Source organism: Cynoglossus semilaevis, chromosome 9, assembly GCF_000523025.1.
Source record: "Cynoglossus semilaevis isolate Cse_v1.0 chromosome 9, Cse_v1.0, whole genome shotgun sequence".
Lineage (NCBI taxonomy): Eukaryota > Metazoa > Chordata > Actinopteri > Pleuronectiformes > Cynoglossidae > Cynoglossus > Cynoglossus semilaevis.
The window spans coordinates 17517820-17534083 of record NC_024315.1 but is presented as its reverse complement, the minus strand read 5'-3'; the positions used below and the strand labels follow the sequence as shown (position 1 = coordinate 17534083).

General features: G+C 42.3%; 2 protein-coding genes across 5 annotated transcripts in view; both read right to left on the bottom strand.

The window, feature by feature from the left end:
* Nucleotides 1–4879, bottom strand: part of ccdc40 (coiled-coil domain 40 molecular ruler complex subunit) — a 9155-nt gene extending 4276 nt beyond the window's left edge. For 2 of the 4 annotated variants that reach the window (XM_025058255.1, XM_025058256.1), the window contains exons 1-12: nt 4760–4879; nt 3987–4110; nt 3806–3908; nt 3577–3674; nt 3393–3476; nt 3078–3297; nt 2338–2495; nt 2133–2255; nt 1554–1675; nt 1039–1282; nt 780–962; nt 441–686 (exon numbers count right to left, since the gene is read on the bottom strand). In XM_025058255.1, coding sequence (XP_024914023.1) covers nt 441–686; nt 780–962; nt 1039–1282; nt 1554–1675; nt 2133–2255; nt 2338–2495; nt 3078–3297; nt 3393–3476; nt 3577–3674; nt 3806–3908; nt 3987–4058 — 1653 coding nt within the window. In that variant the 5' untranslated portion in view covers nt 4059–4110; nt 4760–4879. Of the gene's footprint in view, nt 1–440; nt 687–779; nt 963–1038; nt 1283–1553; nt 1676–2132; nt 2256–2337; nt 2496–3077; nt 3298–3392; nt 3477–3576; nt 3675–3805; nt 3909–3986; nt 4111–4605; nt 4677–4759 lie in introns of all 4 variants that reach the window. The other 2 variants (XM_025058257.1, XM_008317678.3) reach the window with 2 other exon arrangements.
* A 148-nt stretch (nt 4880–5027) lies between these two features.
* LOC103384243 (testis-expressed protein 2-like) overlaps nt 5028–16264 on the bottom strand; it is a 20028-nt gene continuing 8791 nt past the window's right edge. The window contains exons 4-14 of the mRNA XM_025058497.1: nt 15561–16262; nt 15243–15443; nt 14825–15155; nt 14090–14316; nt 13835–13996; nt 13226–13325; nt 11396–11522; nt 9428–9541; nt 8834–9043; nt 8465–8585; nt 5028–8307 (exon numbers count right to left, since the gene is read on the bottom strand). Of these exons, the coding sequence (XP_024914265.1) occupies nt 8167–8307; nt 8465–8585; nt 8834–9043; nt 9428–9541; nt 11396–11522; nt 13226–13325; nt 13835–13996; nt 14090–14316; nt 14825–15155; nt 15243–15443; nt 15561–16262 (2436 nt within the window). The 3' untranslated portion in view covers nt 5028–8166. The remainder of the gene's footprint in view (nt 8308–8464; nt 8586–8833; nt 9044–9427; nt 9542–11395; nt 11523–13225; nt 13326–13834; nt 13997–14089; nt 14317–14824; nt 15156–15242; nt 15444–15560; nt 16263–16264) is intronic.

Genomic DNA, 16264 nt, shown 5'->3' with positions numbered 1-16264 from the left:
ATCAGCTAGGCTACCAATCAGCTAGGCTAACGATCAGCTGTTTACTTTGAACTGCCCATGCACTAACATGAAGACATTATAAGGCATAGCTGTTTGGTGATTTTTTTCTACCTTTTTAACTTATATTTAAATCATTTAAATTCATTTTTTTAGATATTTTTAAAAATACACTAAGTGTTTTGGCAACAATTGCAGAAATGTGTTACTTCTGTGCTACTACTGAGTCATCATTAGCCTACATTATAGAATTTCCACCAAACTGGTAGAATTTCTATTCAGTTCAGAGCTAACCTTTGACCCCCCTCTGGTTTAACTGTTTTTCATAGGGGTCCAAAGTTCTAGTTTTTTTATTTTGAAACTCGTTTTTGCTCTGACTTACTGCCTCATTTATTTATTTTCTAATTTGCGACCCATATTTGGTGCAGCGTGGTGCTCCTCACCCCGGTGCTGGCTGCGATCTGAGCGATCTTTCTGTTGATGTCGGTGATGCTGCTCTGCTTCTGCTCGATGACTTTAATGAAGGAGGAATTCTTAGCCAGGTTGGACGTCAGCGACTGGTTGAACTTGGCGATCTCCTCGTCCATGGCTTTCTGAGCAACGGTCAGGGCATCCAGCTGCTCGCTGACCTCAGTGATCTCCAGTTCCACCACCAACAGGTCATTCTCCAACTGCCACAACTGAGACATCTGTGAAGAACAGGTGAACGCACCCTCAGAAGATCAATGACCTTCAAATAAATATTTGACTGCAACTGAACCATGAGCTGGTCCCAGTCGTACCTTCTGTTTCTTCAGGGCCCTGGTCCGACTGGTCAGTTGTTGTGAGTACTTGGCAGCCTTGGTGAACGTGAGCTGCTGCTGCATGTGTACCATGATCTTCTCCTCCAACTCCAGACGCAGTGCGCTCTCCTTCTCCAGCTGCCTCCTCTGATTGTTGACCTCAGTCTGGTGAGCGGTGGTCTCCTATCAAAGACAGATCAGAGAACACATAATAAACACAAATAAAGTCAGAGGACAAAGAGACAAATGTCTCTCCTACCTTGGTGAGCCGGGCCAGGGTTCCCTCCGTTTCCCTCAGAATGCGAACACAGGTGCTGTACTGGTTCTGCAGCGCCTCATACTGGGCCTGTTTCTGACTCAGAAGTTTCTTCGAGGAGGCTGCGTCCATCTGAGACCAGTTCAGCTGCAGGGTCAGGGTCTCATTTTGCTCCTGTTCTTCAGTGATGGACTTCTTGTAGCCGTCAATCTCTCTGTCCAGGAGAATCAGCTGATGTTCAGTCAGGCTGCGAGGGGTCAGGGGGACGGGAAGGTGGGGGTATAGAAGAAAGATCAGGGGATGTTAGCATTCATTTGGATTCTGTAAATTCACCGTGTAAATCATTAAGTCCTGGGCTGGACTTGGGTGGAGCCAAATACTTTGGGCGGGTTGGGGATCGGCTGAAAAAGCTCACTGACAAATGAAGTGTACAAAACACAAATGTAAGACTTTTTCAGAGGCCGTTGAAGTTCGTTCAGTTTGTGGTTGGTTCATAGTCCTCACTGCGTCCCTCTCACCGTAACGCCTCCCTCATGGCAGTGAGGCCGTCGTTTCTTCTCCTCATGTCCACCAGGCTGCTCCTCCACTGCTGCAGCAGTTGTTTACGCACCATCTCCACAGTCACCATTTCCATCTCAGCCTGGACACGACACACACACACACACACACACACACACACACACAAACCTGTGGGTCCACTAAATATAAAAAACACTGTAAATAACTACAGTAATGGTAACATCATTTAATAAATAATAATAATAAGCCTTTTATTATTACTATTATTAACAGAACTATATTATTTTTAATATTCTTTACAAACGTAGTGAATGAATGACCTATGACCTGCATTTAAGTCACTTTAAATAAATTATTAATTTTCCGAAAGTTAAATAACTGTTCTCTGTCTTTACCCTTTTTGTTGAGTTCATCTCAGTTAACAGACTTCTGTGTTTAATTAGTTTGATTAGATATTGTCCTGTGTATTTCTACCATGTTTCCTTGACTGATCAAATGAATAAAACCCTCCAAAATAAAACTCTTGAAGCTGTTGAATCTATCCCTTGACCTTTGACCTGATTTGACTCCATCTTCACCTCAGACTCAGCCTGTCTGGCTGCTCGTGTCTCCTCGGCCTGAACACGGGCCTGGCTCTGGTAGAGGGCTATCTGCTGAGTCAGTCTGTCCAGCTCCTTGGTGAGACGGTCCACGTACAGATCCTGAGGAGAGGGACGTGGATTCATCGAGTTCAAACTTCAGCATGACTCAAACACCTCTGTCTACGTCGGACGTCTTCTTCACCTGCTGCAGTTTCTTGTCTTCAGCCTGGTTCTTCTCAGCTGAAGCTTTGCTCCTCACGTTCATCAAGGCTTTGACGTTGGACCTCAGATCTTCACTGACTCCCTGTGTGTAGAGGAGGTGCAGCATCAGGTTGTCCATCTCCACCTGCAGTTCAGACACTGGGCAGGAGAAACAGATTCTCTTCATCGAACTGAACGGCCTCCAGACCCACTTTAAGGACCTCCAGGTCATTTTAGGACTCATTTAGAACTTCTCAGTTTCATTTTTTTAAACCAAGAACAACTTCATTACAGTTAACTGATTTGATTGGTCCGTGAAGTCACAGAGGGGATAAGAGTGGAAATACCATCACTTCCATTTCCCCATCACAGCCTTTTTTGTTGCTGCTCCCAGATTAAGATTTTTAATCTGAATAATCACAGCATAGTTTTGGATTTGGCGAAATCCAGGCATTGCGTTATCGGGTTTTCATTAAAAAAATCCCAGCCATATTACATATATATGCTAATATTGGGACGATAATATTGGTCGGCCAATATTATTGGACATCCTGACCAGGAACCAGTTAAATCAATTCAAATTTAACTGTGCAGCTAAATGTATTTACGTACACATTTTTATAAACTTTCTATACTTTTTGGAGGGAGGAGATAAAAAAAAAAAAAAAAAAAAAAATCCCAGACTAGGATTGTAGAAGTTACAGTAAACAACCTTGATGACATGAAATGACTGATTCTCACCACTGGCTTTGGCCCTGCCGTGGTGACTGGCTATATTTGAATATTTGCTCTTGGCCTCCTCCAGCTGATCCAGGGCCTGTCGGTGTTTGGCTTCAGCCTGTTCTTTGGTCTGATGCTGTTCCTCCAGTCTGCTGTGGAGTCTGGACAGCTGCTCCTGGATCCTGAACATCTCCACTCCAGTTTCCTCTCTGTGTCTGTCGTCTTGTTTTTCCTGCACCAGCTGTGAGAGCAAAAGAGCTATACTGGTCAACAGCACCACCGTGTGGCCAAATTGATAGCCCATGAATACAGAACAGTCCCGCAGAGGAGGATTACCTTCTCCTTCATTTCCAGGTTGATCTTCTCCAGTTGCCTCTTCAGGTGTTTAGTCAGAGCCGCCTGTTGCTTTTTGACAAGAGGCTGCAGTCGTAAAACAAAGGTAGGAAAATTTCAGACAGATGAGAATTGACAGAAACATGCAGTAGGTGACAAACAGTAAAAGAGAAGAAGTAGTACAAACATGTTCAGGATCCAGAACCAGTAACTCCTCCTCCTCCTCCTCCTCTTCATCCTTCTGCAGCAGCTCCTCACCTTCCAGGTCTTCTGAAGTGTTTGGTTCTGTGAACCCATATATAGATATTAAACTTTAAATGTATTTTCCCGCACTCTCCAGGAGAGCTTTGCCACAATCCGACATGTCTTATTTCTTTAAATGTAACTTGAGGACGATCACAGGTATTTATACTGACCACACTGACCATAATCAGTGGCTGCAGCAGAGTTCTGTTCCACTCCACTCAGACCGCGGTGAGGCTGTGGTCCTGATCCATCATTCTCTGGTTCTGTTGGACCCTACAGAAATATGTTTAAAATAATGAGTTTGTTTTTGATGTAACCGCTCATTCGTTTCACAGCAGCATCAAACAGTACCTCGGTCACTGTCCGCTCCTCTGTCTCCTTCACCTGGGTGTCATCCTCACCTGAAAGGCCCCGTCCCTCCATCCTCACTCTCTCACCTTTGCTTCTTTCCTTTTGACTTTGGATTTTAAGAAATCTAAGAACAGCAATGTAACATAACAGGTCAGTTCCTGTAAGTTTGTTTCATCATTCTGACCCTTTGACCTCATGCAGTAATAAAGTAAAATAAAAAACGTTTTTGAAATTGTTTCAACAAGTCACAGACGACACAAAGGTCATTTAAAGCAAACAGCTCAGGATATGGTCTCAGGTTAAAAAACTATTTATATTATTAACTTTTTTCTTTCTTTCTGAAAAATAACCAGAATAAGAGCAGTAAAGGTCAGTGACCACCAGAGGAGCTGCTCACACAGGGGCTAATGGTATCATTTTTACACCTTCTCATTAATGTCTTTGATACAAGTTTATACTTTTTCAAAACTAATAACCAACAAAAGCTTTTTTCGTATTTTTGTCTGTAAGCTGTGACGCAGCACGCAATAATTCTGTTCAGTTAATTTTCACTTTAATTTACTGAACTAGAACAGACAAACTCTCCTCCTGCGGCATTAGCCTAGCCCTTAGCTCTCACCACAGTTAGCCGTGGGCCAGGAGACTGAGCTATCAAGACACGGCCGCAGAGACAGCGTTGACTGAACTTGCCTGCAGGAAACAAAACCATACTTACCACCATAACCCAGCAACACCGTTTTATTTAATTTCATTTTGAAGTAGCGTCGACTCACCTGAACTTCAGATGCGGTCGATAGGCCGTCGCTAGGCAACAGCAAACTTCCGGTGAAGGAGACGAAGAAGAAAAGCTTAATTTGACAACCTGCGATTTTATTCTCTAATTAAAATAGATCGTTTTAATTATAGTACCAAAATATGTAGATGTGTAGTTTTAATTTAATTTAATTATAAAAGTTAAAGTCTGTGGACTTTAGTCTCCGAGTAAAATTAAAAAATATATATTTTAGGATATACAAAATCATCTTAAAGGAAAATCACATGTTGAATTTTTTATTGACTTTATTCGTGTATAAATAAGGCAGTTACACGTAATCACTGAATTTGGCCTCAAACTAACTTTTTTTGTCACAGATACAAATCACAACATAACCTTCATTTCACCTTAAAAATACATCATTCCATTCAAAGGGGAAAAAAAAGAATCACAAAAATCAGAGCCGATCTCACAAGTTTTCAAACAAAAGCTTCACAACATGGAAAACATGTCAACGAAAAGATAACGGTTTCAAAAACAAAACGTTCCAGTTAAGATGACAGCGCTGAAAGCAAATTAGAGGAAATGAATGACTGTAAACTAATGTGAAACATTTCAATATCAAACAGTAGAATGTTTTTTTAGCATTGTCTGATGTGTAATATTAACATAACAGAATGTGTACCTTCGAGAACAGACAAGACTGCAGACTTGGTTGACTTTGGTCAGGATTAGAAACAGGAATAAAAAGGTGGGAGTCTGAAGAGGAACCTGTTCATTAACTTTTACATTCTTGGCAACAGTTGCTCTGTTACAGACTATTTAGTGTTCAGTATCTTCACCCATGTACTGTGTACTACATTACGTGACAGTCTGCGTACAGTATGGCAGCAGGCGAAGCACTGATGTGTTAGAAAAAGAAATACAATTAAAAAAAGAGTTCACTGTGAGTCACGTTGACCTTCTTGATGAGTCGATCCATAAACCTCCTGGTTCTTCAACAACTTAATGAATCGATGTCACATCAGAAACATAGGCAACATTATTGAAATGGACGCAGCCACTAACAGCAGACTTTCACCTGAACATTAACCAATCAAAAAACAAACTTGGTTGGACTTGGTTAATAAACATATTTATTATAGTTAGTGTAGTTATTTATTCTACCGCAAATGAAGAAAAAAAAAGAAAAAACAAAAGCTGTCTGAACTACAGTAAGAGGACCAGTAGTGGTAAAAAGGTGACTTTAATGGGAATAAATGTCCTTCATAATCTGGTCTCAGCCAAACACGGTAGGAATGTCGGACAAAGGTCTAAATATTAATGCAGGTGTAAGTATAAGATAACCACTGCCAGTCTGATGTCGTTCAAATGACAAAGATGTATTTTTCCACAGGATGACTGGGATTAAAAAGGTCAAACTACTGCAGAATGAATGCACTACAATGTCAGCCAATCAGAGAGGCCTGTATTTAATGACATAACAGCGCCACTCACTTCAACATGTTGCTGGTGACAAGTTAGGGCTCTGCAACGCTACACCGTTTCTGTTGTACTACAATAGTTAACTGTTTCATTAGCGAGTAAGGCTAATGCTAGCTTACACAGCCATTAGCCCTTACCAGAGTACCACGTTTGTTTCTTCTGCAAGACAAGAGTAAACAAGAACGGAAACAGAAAAAACCTGTAGCATGGCCACATGTGAGCAGCTCAACCATTTAGTCCTCATCTCTTTTTGGTCCATTTTTGGTCCATGTGTAAAGACAGTCACAGTATGTTAATTCATATGTTGGCATGGGGAAACTGGTCTAAAGTACAAATCTGAAACCAGGACTGTTGCATAATGCCTCTGTGCCTGTGCAAGAGGACCATAGGTTTTTGAGTCTGTACCACAGGTTTACCTGCTGTGATGAATAGAATATCTATAATCTGAAAAATAAAAAAACCATTGTATTTGTGCAATCATTTCCATCCCCCACTCAGTAAGTTACTGTGTAATTGTAACCAAAGAAGGCAAAAATAAAATGTGTTTAAACATTCATTCGAGGTGTCAGAGATTCCTGACGTTAACTCTTCATTTAACACTAGTGCAAATGTCGTACTGAAGACTGAGCAGCTCTCTATCATTGCACTTCAACATATCATCTTATGTTGTGTCATTTTCAAAGATGAATCAAAACAAGGAGATTTGTCAAATGTAATCGCAGCACAGAAAAATACTGTTGGGTAGAACCTGAATGGAAACCCCACAACGAACCACTTCAGGGTTCCATCTCACAGTGAATCAACAGAGGAAGTCCTGATCCTGGGTCAGATCCAAGTCCTGAACTCAACTGAGAATTAGGCTCTCTTTGGTTCTCCTTCAGCCTTCAGTTACAGTCAAACCGATTTTTTAAAAAGGATTTTTTACTACCTGTTCCTGATGTTGTAGATGTTGCAGTTTTTGTCACTACAACTTATGCAAAAATGTACAGCAGCAGCACATTCCTTCTGCGCAGGCACAGAGGCATTGATTGGTAGAGGATCGGCATCTTTTTCAACAAAAATAAACTAAAATATCGTGTCAGTTCTTTAACTTCAACTCAGAACCTCAGACTGAACCAATTTCAGATCTTTCGGTGTATTTCTCCGCACAAAATGGTCTGTTTTGTTGCAGTCCCCTTTCACACTGGGCCAACGTACGTACGTACGTGTGTTTGACCTTTAACAATTAGCCCCGGATTTTAAACAGGATTACTTAGTTCTGGTTAAAAGTTAAAGTAGTAGTTTTTGTGCTTGGATTAATCTCATGTGACAACAAAGAAGAGCAGAAAATCTCTTGTGTTTTTTAGTAGGTTACAGAACCCTGGCTGTGTTTAGCTGCTAGTGTGGCAGTATCAGTAACACATCTGTACCTACTCCACAAACAGTGAGTCAGCTTAGTAGCTGTGTTTTGGATCGGTTATGAGTTTAAATCTCTGAGCCAATTCTTTGGACCAGGATCAGGACGTCCTTTAGCACAAATTATCAAAACTTCCCATCTCAACTTCCTCTTCATCACACTAACTCTAATCCATGACTCATCTGATAATCCACAATAATCTCTGTGCTTCATCTCTATAGAGTTTAAGTCTAAGCCTGAGTAGAACCAGGCTGCAAGGTATCAGGTGAATGCTCCTACACCAAACCCACATCTCCACTAACCTTTAAATCATTACGGACTCTAATGACTGTCCTTAAAGGACAAACGTCCGTCTTATCTCTCCCAACATAAATACTTCTGAACAGAGCAGCAGTCAGCGACAGTGTGCGTCCTAAAGTGTCTCCTTCCTCTTCTCTACCCCCTCCCCTCTCTGTAAGCAGGTCACACTCTGACCCACAGCCAATGGCTCCACTTCCTATTTTCCCAGACCTTCATAATGTGAGTGAAAATACTGTAAACAATCCTCAGGGGTGGCTGTCGCTCTGGGGCGGAGACCACTGTGTGTCCACCGATGGAGCTGTAGGTCCAGTGGCTGTACGTGAGTCCATGGCAGAGTGCATGATGGTCAACCAGATGTCATCCATGTTTGGCATCACAAAGACTTTCTGATTGGGGAGAGCAGAAGCAGATTTATTTATTGTAAATAAAAAAGTAAAATTCAGGCACTTAACACAAATACATATAACATATTTTTCTTGAGTCTTAGTCTTACCTGCTATAACATAGGTTTTTATAGGTATTTTTCTTGAGTCTTAGTCTTACCTGGAATTCTTGGTCCAGTTTCTTCTCGATCCAGTCGGTGACATGAGCCAGCGTCACCTCTCTCTCTCCCAGTTTGGGCCGAGCCTTTAGTTCCAGATGAGGTGGTGTCCTGAAGCCGTACCTGTGACCAGAGTTCAACAATACAATCAGCCGTTTAAAACCACGCTGAGTACGCAGTACAGCTAGCCACCGGCAGGGGGCAGCGGTAGACTGAACTATCGCTGACAGTTTATGCTGTGGAGTTTCAGAGTAGAAAGTGGTCACATGAAGCTCATGAATCAGTCTTCTCACCTCCCTATATTTTCAGACACAGACGTCATTTTCAGACACAGACGTCATTATTCCTCACAACGACAAACACTCATTTACCAGATTCTGTCCGTGGGTGGAGGGGGAATGTTGACGGCCAGTGTTCCCTGCAGCTCCTGCAGTTCCACGGTGAGGAGCAGCGGGGTGTTGGACACCTCCTCCATCTTCTTCTTGATGAACTCCGTCTCTGTGGCCTTCTGGAAGTACTTGGACTTGGTGATCTTGTCCACGAAGCGCATGATCTTGCTGGGCTTGTGGCCACCCACAAATCTGTGTTCAACAAAGTAAACATTTTAGTTTGAGTCCAGAACAAACGCTCTGTATCAACAGTGAAATGGTGAATTATTTCCAATCTTTATTTATTCTCAGTCTTGGATCAGACATTGTTTACATGATCTGATTCAAGGCATTGACAAGCACTTTCCAGGTTGATATCAAGCTTTTCCAGCTGTGGAAAATGTATGGCTTTTCATGATTTTTACAAAAACAAAAAAAACAAAAGACAAAAAAGGTCGACTATTAGCTTATGGAGACATTTAACAGAAATATTTATTATCTTTTAATTTTCAGATTCTAAAATCCATCATTCTCTGGTACTTCATGGACAGGAACATGTTTACAAATGTTGTCAGTGTGTGTGTGTGTCGTTCTCACCCCTCTGCTCCGGCCGAGTCATTGGACAACTCTGATGAATCTTCCTCATCTGAAGAGCCGGCGCTGGACGACTCTTCATCACTGTCAGCCAGACAGTAGGTCCGAGGTCTGTACCTGGAGACACGTGAAAAAAAGTTTGAAAAAAAAACACACACAATCTGTTCATATCAAGTATACACACACACACACACACACACACACACACACATACACGCATGGTAACATGCATGAACACACACCGTCATGCAATGGAGTACCAGGACGTTCTGATGGGTTTTATTGTCCTTACAGAATGAGCTCTGCTGCAGATGGAACAAACGACTGGACGTGAAATGGCAGATGTTAGGGTTTCAAAGTGTGTGTGTGTGTGTGTGTGAGTGTGTGTTTTACATGCACGGACACATAACAGATCTTTGGCAAGGTTCTGAGAGAGAACATGTTTTCAACTTTTCTGATTTAACCTTGTTTATTCCTCATTGGTTGGTTTGTTTCATGACATCACTGGGCGACAGTTTATTCTGTTATCTCTGTTTTTTGACCTATTTGAGGTTTATGGGGCTGCACACAGGCCAAACTGCCCTAGACTAACAAGACTGTTGTGTTATGGACTGTACATGAGTAACAAAAATAATAACCCACGTGAGGGGAGACACAAAGTCCATTGTGTATGTGGAACTAATCAATGCTTCATATTTTTCTGCCAATTTCCTGGTCTGCATTGATAATGACTGAGACGAGTTCTGACACAGTACGGCAGGTCAAGACCACAGACAGTGTCAAGGCCTGATTGGTGGAGCTGGCTGTCAATCACACGTGTTGTCTCCTCCCACTCGTCGCTGTGTAGACAGGTCATGATGTTTTAATTGTCAATCAATGCAAATGTTTACTCGTGAATAATCTTATGACCTTCCCTGGTTAAATCACAATGAACCGTAAACTAATTGTTCCTTGGGATGACACTACACTGGTCGTATTAATGTCTGTCTGTTGTCATGTCAACAAATCAAAACAAGCTCGAGTGTGGGTTTGAGAGGGGAAATACAGAATGACTTGTTCTGTTCTCTTCACCTCTGTGACAGCTGATATGTTAGGACTAAGTCTCAGCAGGTGCAGTGCATCAGGTGGGGGTTTTTTGGTGGTCTGTTTTAGAGACAGCAGCAGATAACAAAAGAAAATCCATGTGATAAAGACGATGCTGTGAGTGGCTCTGGGTTACGGTATGGTGTGATATTAGAACATGAGGATCATTACACAGCACTTACCAGATATTTCAAAAGGCAGAATCCAGAGGGTAGGGGGCAGAGAAGAGAGAAGGAGGTAAGAAGTCTGGGCAAACCAACAAGGTGACACAAAAAGGCTGAGGTAAACGCAAACATTAGACACTTCAACGTCAAACAGAAAACAGGTAAGAAAAAACAAACTGGTCCCTCGACGTCTGAATGAAACATGAGGAACACGCTGTGGTGTGAAAGGATAAAGAGCCAGTCACAGATGGATTATTACTCTTCTGTTCTACAACTGTGGGAACCCGCCCTTCAGCTGGGTGACACCTGAGGGCGGGTTCATGTAACCATGGTAACGGTTGAACAGTGAGAGAGAACAGGCTGCTGCAGAAGAACAAGAAGAAGGAGAAGGAGAAGAACAAACAGAGAGGGAAGAAGAAGTAGAAGGTCAAGAGTCAAGACTGAACCTGGATGTTTCTCAGTGGTCAGTCCTGTAGTTCACGTTGTTACTTCAACACTACTTTGATGTTAATACACTAACCAAAGCTGTACGACCTCACTGACCGTCACCCCCTTGTTGTTACAAACAAAACAGATGTTCATCTGCAGAAACTTCAGCAGTAGACGACACTCAGGGACAAACAAACCCTGACAAAGTCATTTCTGCATCATTGTCCACTTGAATGCTTTTGTCAAAGGTGTAGGTAAGAAGGAAGGAGGGAAGGAAGCAGCTCAGGTCTCTTACCCATCTTTGCCATATTCTCCTACTCGCAGGCCTTCTCCCTCCCTACCCAGGCGAATCAGGTTCATCTTGGTCTCCAGGGTCATCAGGAAGGAGCCGCTGTAGGACACGTCCAGATCAAACCACAGGCCTGAGGGACACAAGGTGGTGAGAAGACGGGTTGATGTGAGAAGCAGGTATTTCAACGAGAAGGATGAGAGGAAATGAGAGAAGAATACTAAAAATAAAACAAACACACCCCCCATCCCTGAACCCTCCCCTACTCCTCCCTTGCCCCTTCTGTGCCTCCTCTCTCCTTCCCAGACATCAGCAGAAGAAAGTATTTTCTTTACTCCTGTATTCAGATGAGAATGACTCAGTGAAAAGGGAAGAAGAAAGACAGAGATCACAACCTGCTGGGAGAAACAGCTGCAGAGAGTTCAATCTCACCCATCTAGTACCTGTTGTAGATCAGCAGGGGGAGATGTAGATGCATACACCCCACACCCCTGCGTCACCTCTGCTCCACTCTTACCACTGTAATCTGGTTCAAACTTCTCTGGCCTGCACAGTACCAACCATGTGACCTCTGTCAGTTACCACACATTACTGTGTACAAAGAGCACGAGAGCATGAGCAAAAAACACTTGTTTTTTTCTGCGCACAACTGACAGACAGGAAAGATGAAAAAAATCAGGAAGGAATTTGAAAAAAAATATTTAGTAGCCAAACAAGCTAAAACTGTGGTTCTCTAAATATTTTACGTTTCATAGGTGACTCCCTCTGGTGGTAAGCAATGTCCAGGGTGCGTGTTGTGGCCAGTGTTGCAGAGACGTGTGTTTTTCTGGGTGACGGCAGTCATCACCCTCCTGTGTTCTACCATGGACCACGTCAGACACATCAACACTAAGAGAATCCCTGTTCTGTGATTAGTTCTGCTAAAAAACACAGTGTGACATGGACCGAACACATCCATAAATCTCTGAGCTCACTGACACAATGTTGTGAATTGGTGAATGTGTGATCCATTGTTATTTTTTTTTTATACTCTTCATACAAGGAACAAAGTCAACTTTGAAAATAATTGTTTGATAAAAGTTGATGAGGTTTCATTTGAATTTAGTACAAAAAATAAATTCAATGATTTAATTACCACCTGTTTACAGTTTACAGCCTGTTCAGGCGGTTGAGTTGACACAGTTTACCAGGGGTTTTTGCTGTGTGTCATTAGCGTATTTCAAGGAAATTATGGAAATCTGTGGCCTACGGTCTGATTTTATTGCGTGTGCAAAAAAAAAACCAAACAGCTGCAGCTTATTCCTGGTCAATGTTTCACACCAGGAGTGTGTTTGAGGCTAGAATATACACATCATCAACGGAAATGTCAGCCATCTTTGGTTAATTCAACATTAAATAATAGTAAAGTGTAAAGAAATATTAGATAAAACAATTTGATGGAGGGAGAGGGTGGTTTATGTGCAGGAAGGCTTTGCTAAAACACAGCTTTATTTCTATGGAATATTGCCCATTTGATTAAACAAGACCGTGTTGACACAACAACGACTTCCCATTTTTATGAAAGCCATTAGTTTGTTTTATAAAAAATAAAGTATAAACCTGAAGCCTAAACAATTAATGTTGTGATGTCACACAGAACATGAAATGAATCAAAATGACCCTGACCTTTACGGACCCCTGCTCTAGAATATAGTACTGTGGACTAACATGTATATAGTATTATTATGAAGGACTAATATGTTCAGGTGCTGCAGTACTTTGATCAATAGACCAAAAAAAGAAAAAAAAAGAAAACTGTGTGAACAAGTGTGAAAATCCAAAGGATTTCTCTCTTGCCTCTGTAGTCGATAGATGGCTTGGACGCCCCCAAGATTCTGGGCGTGGCTGAGCCCATGTCCAGTTCTGTCAGGGTCAACTCGTTCATGAAGTAAGGCAACTGGAAAGGACATAAACACCTGAGTGAGCAACGTAAACTGTGAAGTACATTTAATTAGTAGAATGTGTAACAACCAACCCAGTGCTAAAAAATACACACACACACACACACACACACACAGTTTGGATGATCTGCTCAACAGTTCTAACTTCACCATCTTACAGTTATGATACTGCAGTGTTACTAACAGATATGACCACAGTGTACTGGGAGAAGGCCAAGAATCGAGAACACACACCCACTGCTGTAACACATACGACACACACATTTCTGTTGAAACAAATAAGTTGCCAACCAACTTGTCTCTGTTGGTTTAATCTCAGTGCAAAGTTTTACTTGGTTAAATAAAGGTTATTGATTGATTCAATGTTGAATGAAGTCACAAAAATAACTGTTTTTATTAGAAAACAAAAATATTAAACATTAGCCACAGATTTAGCCAAGTGCTAAGACACAGCATTCAGCAGAACATACATTTATTATATATTGTGTGTGATATCTTTACTAACCCGTATCTTACTGAGCTTCATCTGTATCTTTTTGGAGACTACTTCTGCCCAGTAGGGTTCACACAGGAAGTCCCAGAAGACCCGACCAAGAGCAGCATTCATCCAGGCAACAGCCTCCTCCTCACCTCTGGGCTGCTCTGACGCTGGAGGGCTGTTCTGAAGCTAAAAATAAACCCAGACCAACAGGAAACATCAGCATCAGTTGACTATGTTTAATAAAAGTGATAAATAAAAACGCAGAGTTTGATGTCCTACTTTTTTGTCCGCTCCTGGACTGCTCTGTGGACTCAGGAGAACCGGGCTGGTCACTGAAGGGCTGACTATTGGCTGTTCTGGCAGTAGAGTGGACATGTAGACCTCGTAGTCCAACCAGGGCTTGGGTCTCGCTCCTGAAGAGCCGGTCGAGTCCTTCAGTTTGGGCTGACAGGCCAGTGCTTCGTCCAGGCTGCTGCGGCTGCTGCTGCGACTGTGTGATTTGGGAGCTGTGGACGACAGACCCCAGTGGACAAGTTGTGAGGAAGTGAACCTGACAGAACCACAAAGTTGTTTCTATGACATGCAGCTGTAGACTGCTGCTGCAGCACCAGCAACTAATCTGAAAATGTCATTATTTAATTTGAATTCCCATGAAGTTAGAAATACTGAACTCACAGTCTTCAGAGAAAATATTTTCCTTTCTCCCTGATGTTCAGGCTGCAGTGAGTTTTTCATTTTACACTAGAACTAAAATTCTTAAATTAAAGAGTTAAATGAAAAAACAATAAACTTTCTGAACAATAAAGAATGCTTTTAAAGTTTAAATAAAAACCAGCAGTAGTACTGCATCAATACAAAGTACATGTTCAGCTGAACTGAAGAGACAGGGAAAGCAGGTTTTAGTACTTCAGGCTGCAGTACTAGTACTGGTACTCAACAGACAAAGTAATATTGAATCATTCCTAGTATATTTTTTACCAAATTTCTGAAACAGGGACCAGAAATATATCTCACCGGTCTTGTTTCCAACAACACTTGAACTTTTCTTCAGGTCCGCCTTGAGTCTGGAGGCTAAAAGAAAACGCTGGAACCACTCCTCCTTCTCTCTGCCCGTCCTTCCAAACAGATAAAGAGTCAGGTCTTTACTGGAGGCAGATGAAGATCCACGTTCCTGAACTCCACCACCGCCTTCTCCTCTCTCCTTGGTGCCTGTGTTGTCGTGGGTTTCAGACCTGTCGCCCTCAGCTTTGGAAATAAAGTCATCCTGTTTGTCAAGCTTGATGCAGACTGGGTATTTTTTGTTCCATATTCGCTTTCGGGCCAAACTCTGAGGCATTAGGAACACCTAAGAACAAAAATTGGACACTATTTAACTCCAGGTGAACACCTATAAGTAAACAGTAGATGACAAACAAGTCATTAGAGAAAATACTTTGCTGTTGGTGAGGTCGTAGATCTTCTGACTAATGTAGCTGACATCTGGTTTGGGTTCATTGTGTGAGGCACGGCGGGCAATGTTGTGGTTGGGTTTGGACAGACGAATTATGGAGCCCTCCAACCGTACGTACACGGAATGTGTCAGTGTGGCGTGGTACGTCTCTGGGTCGTAATGTGATATTTCGTTCATCCAACCCTGGAAAAAAAAAATCACATTTTATTTCCTGAGAGTTCACATGGATCGTTGGCTTCTTTGTCAATATTGTAAAAAACAAAACAAAAAAAAAACAAAAGATAGAAATGTCTGACCAACCTTGAAAATTTCCGGCTCCTTAATGTCCAACCTGCTCAGATTCCAAGGCTTCCCATTGTGTCTGGAAAACCTGAATCCACCAGAAGGTTTTGGTCCCGTGAGCCACACAACACCAATAGCTAAAAAGAATCCAAGTCCAATTCCAAACAGCAATCCTCCGATATAACTGGGCAAAGGCAACACAAAGTAACCATAGACCAGCACAGTGAGGAGGATCAGAGTGTAATGAGGAACACTCGGTCCTGACACAACCGTTTCTGATTCATCTTCAGTGATCGGTTCACTACAGGCACTCAGTGGCACTTTAGTTTGACTCTCAGTTCCTGAGTCGTAGGTTGCGTCGTCCTCTGTCTCAAAGTCCTCAGTGTGGAGGATGCAGAAGTCCTCATCTTCCTGTTTAGCAAGAGCAGACATGGAGCAAGTTTCCAAAGACTTGGAAAGTGAAGGTTGTTTAGTTGGACTTTTAGTGTCAACAGTGGTTGGAGGTTCAGCTGGACCAGAGGCACCGGTGGCCAGGCTGTCGTCCTCCAGGTCGCCTCCTTCTTCCTCTTTGATGCAGTAGTTGTTGTTGTTGCTCTCCAACTGCCCGTTGACTTCACTGATGTTGGAGAGTTCTGAGGTGCTGACAGAAAGGACCTTTGGTCGGTATAGGGATCCACCAACCAAGCTGCCGCTCTTTTCATCCATGATCTTACTCAGCAGCT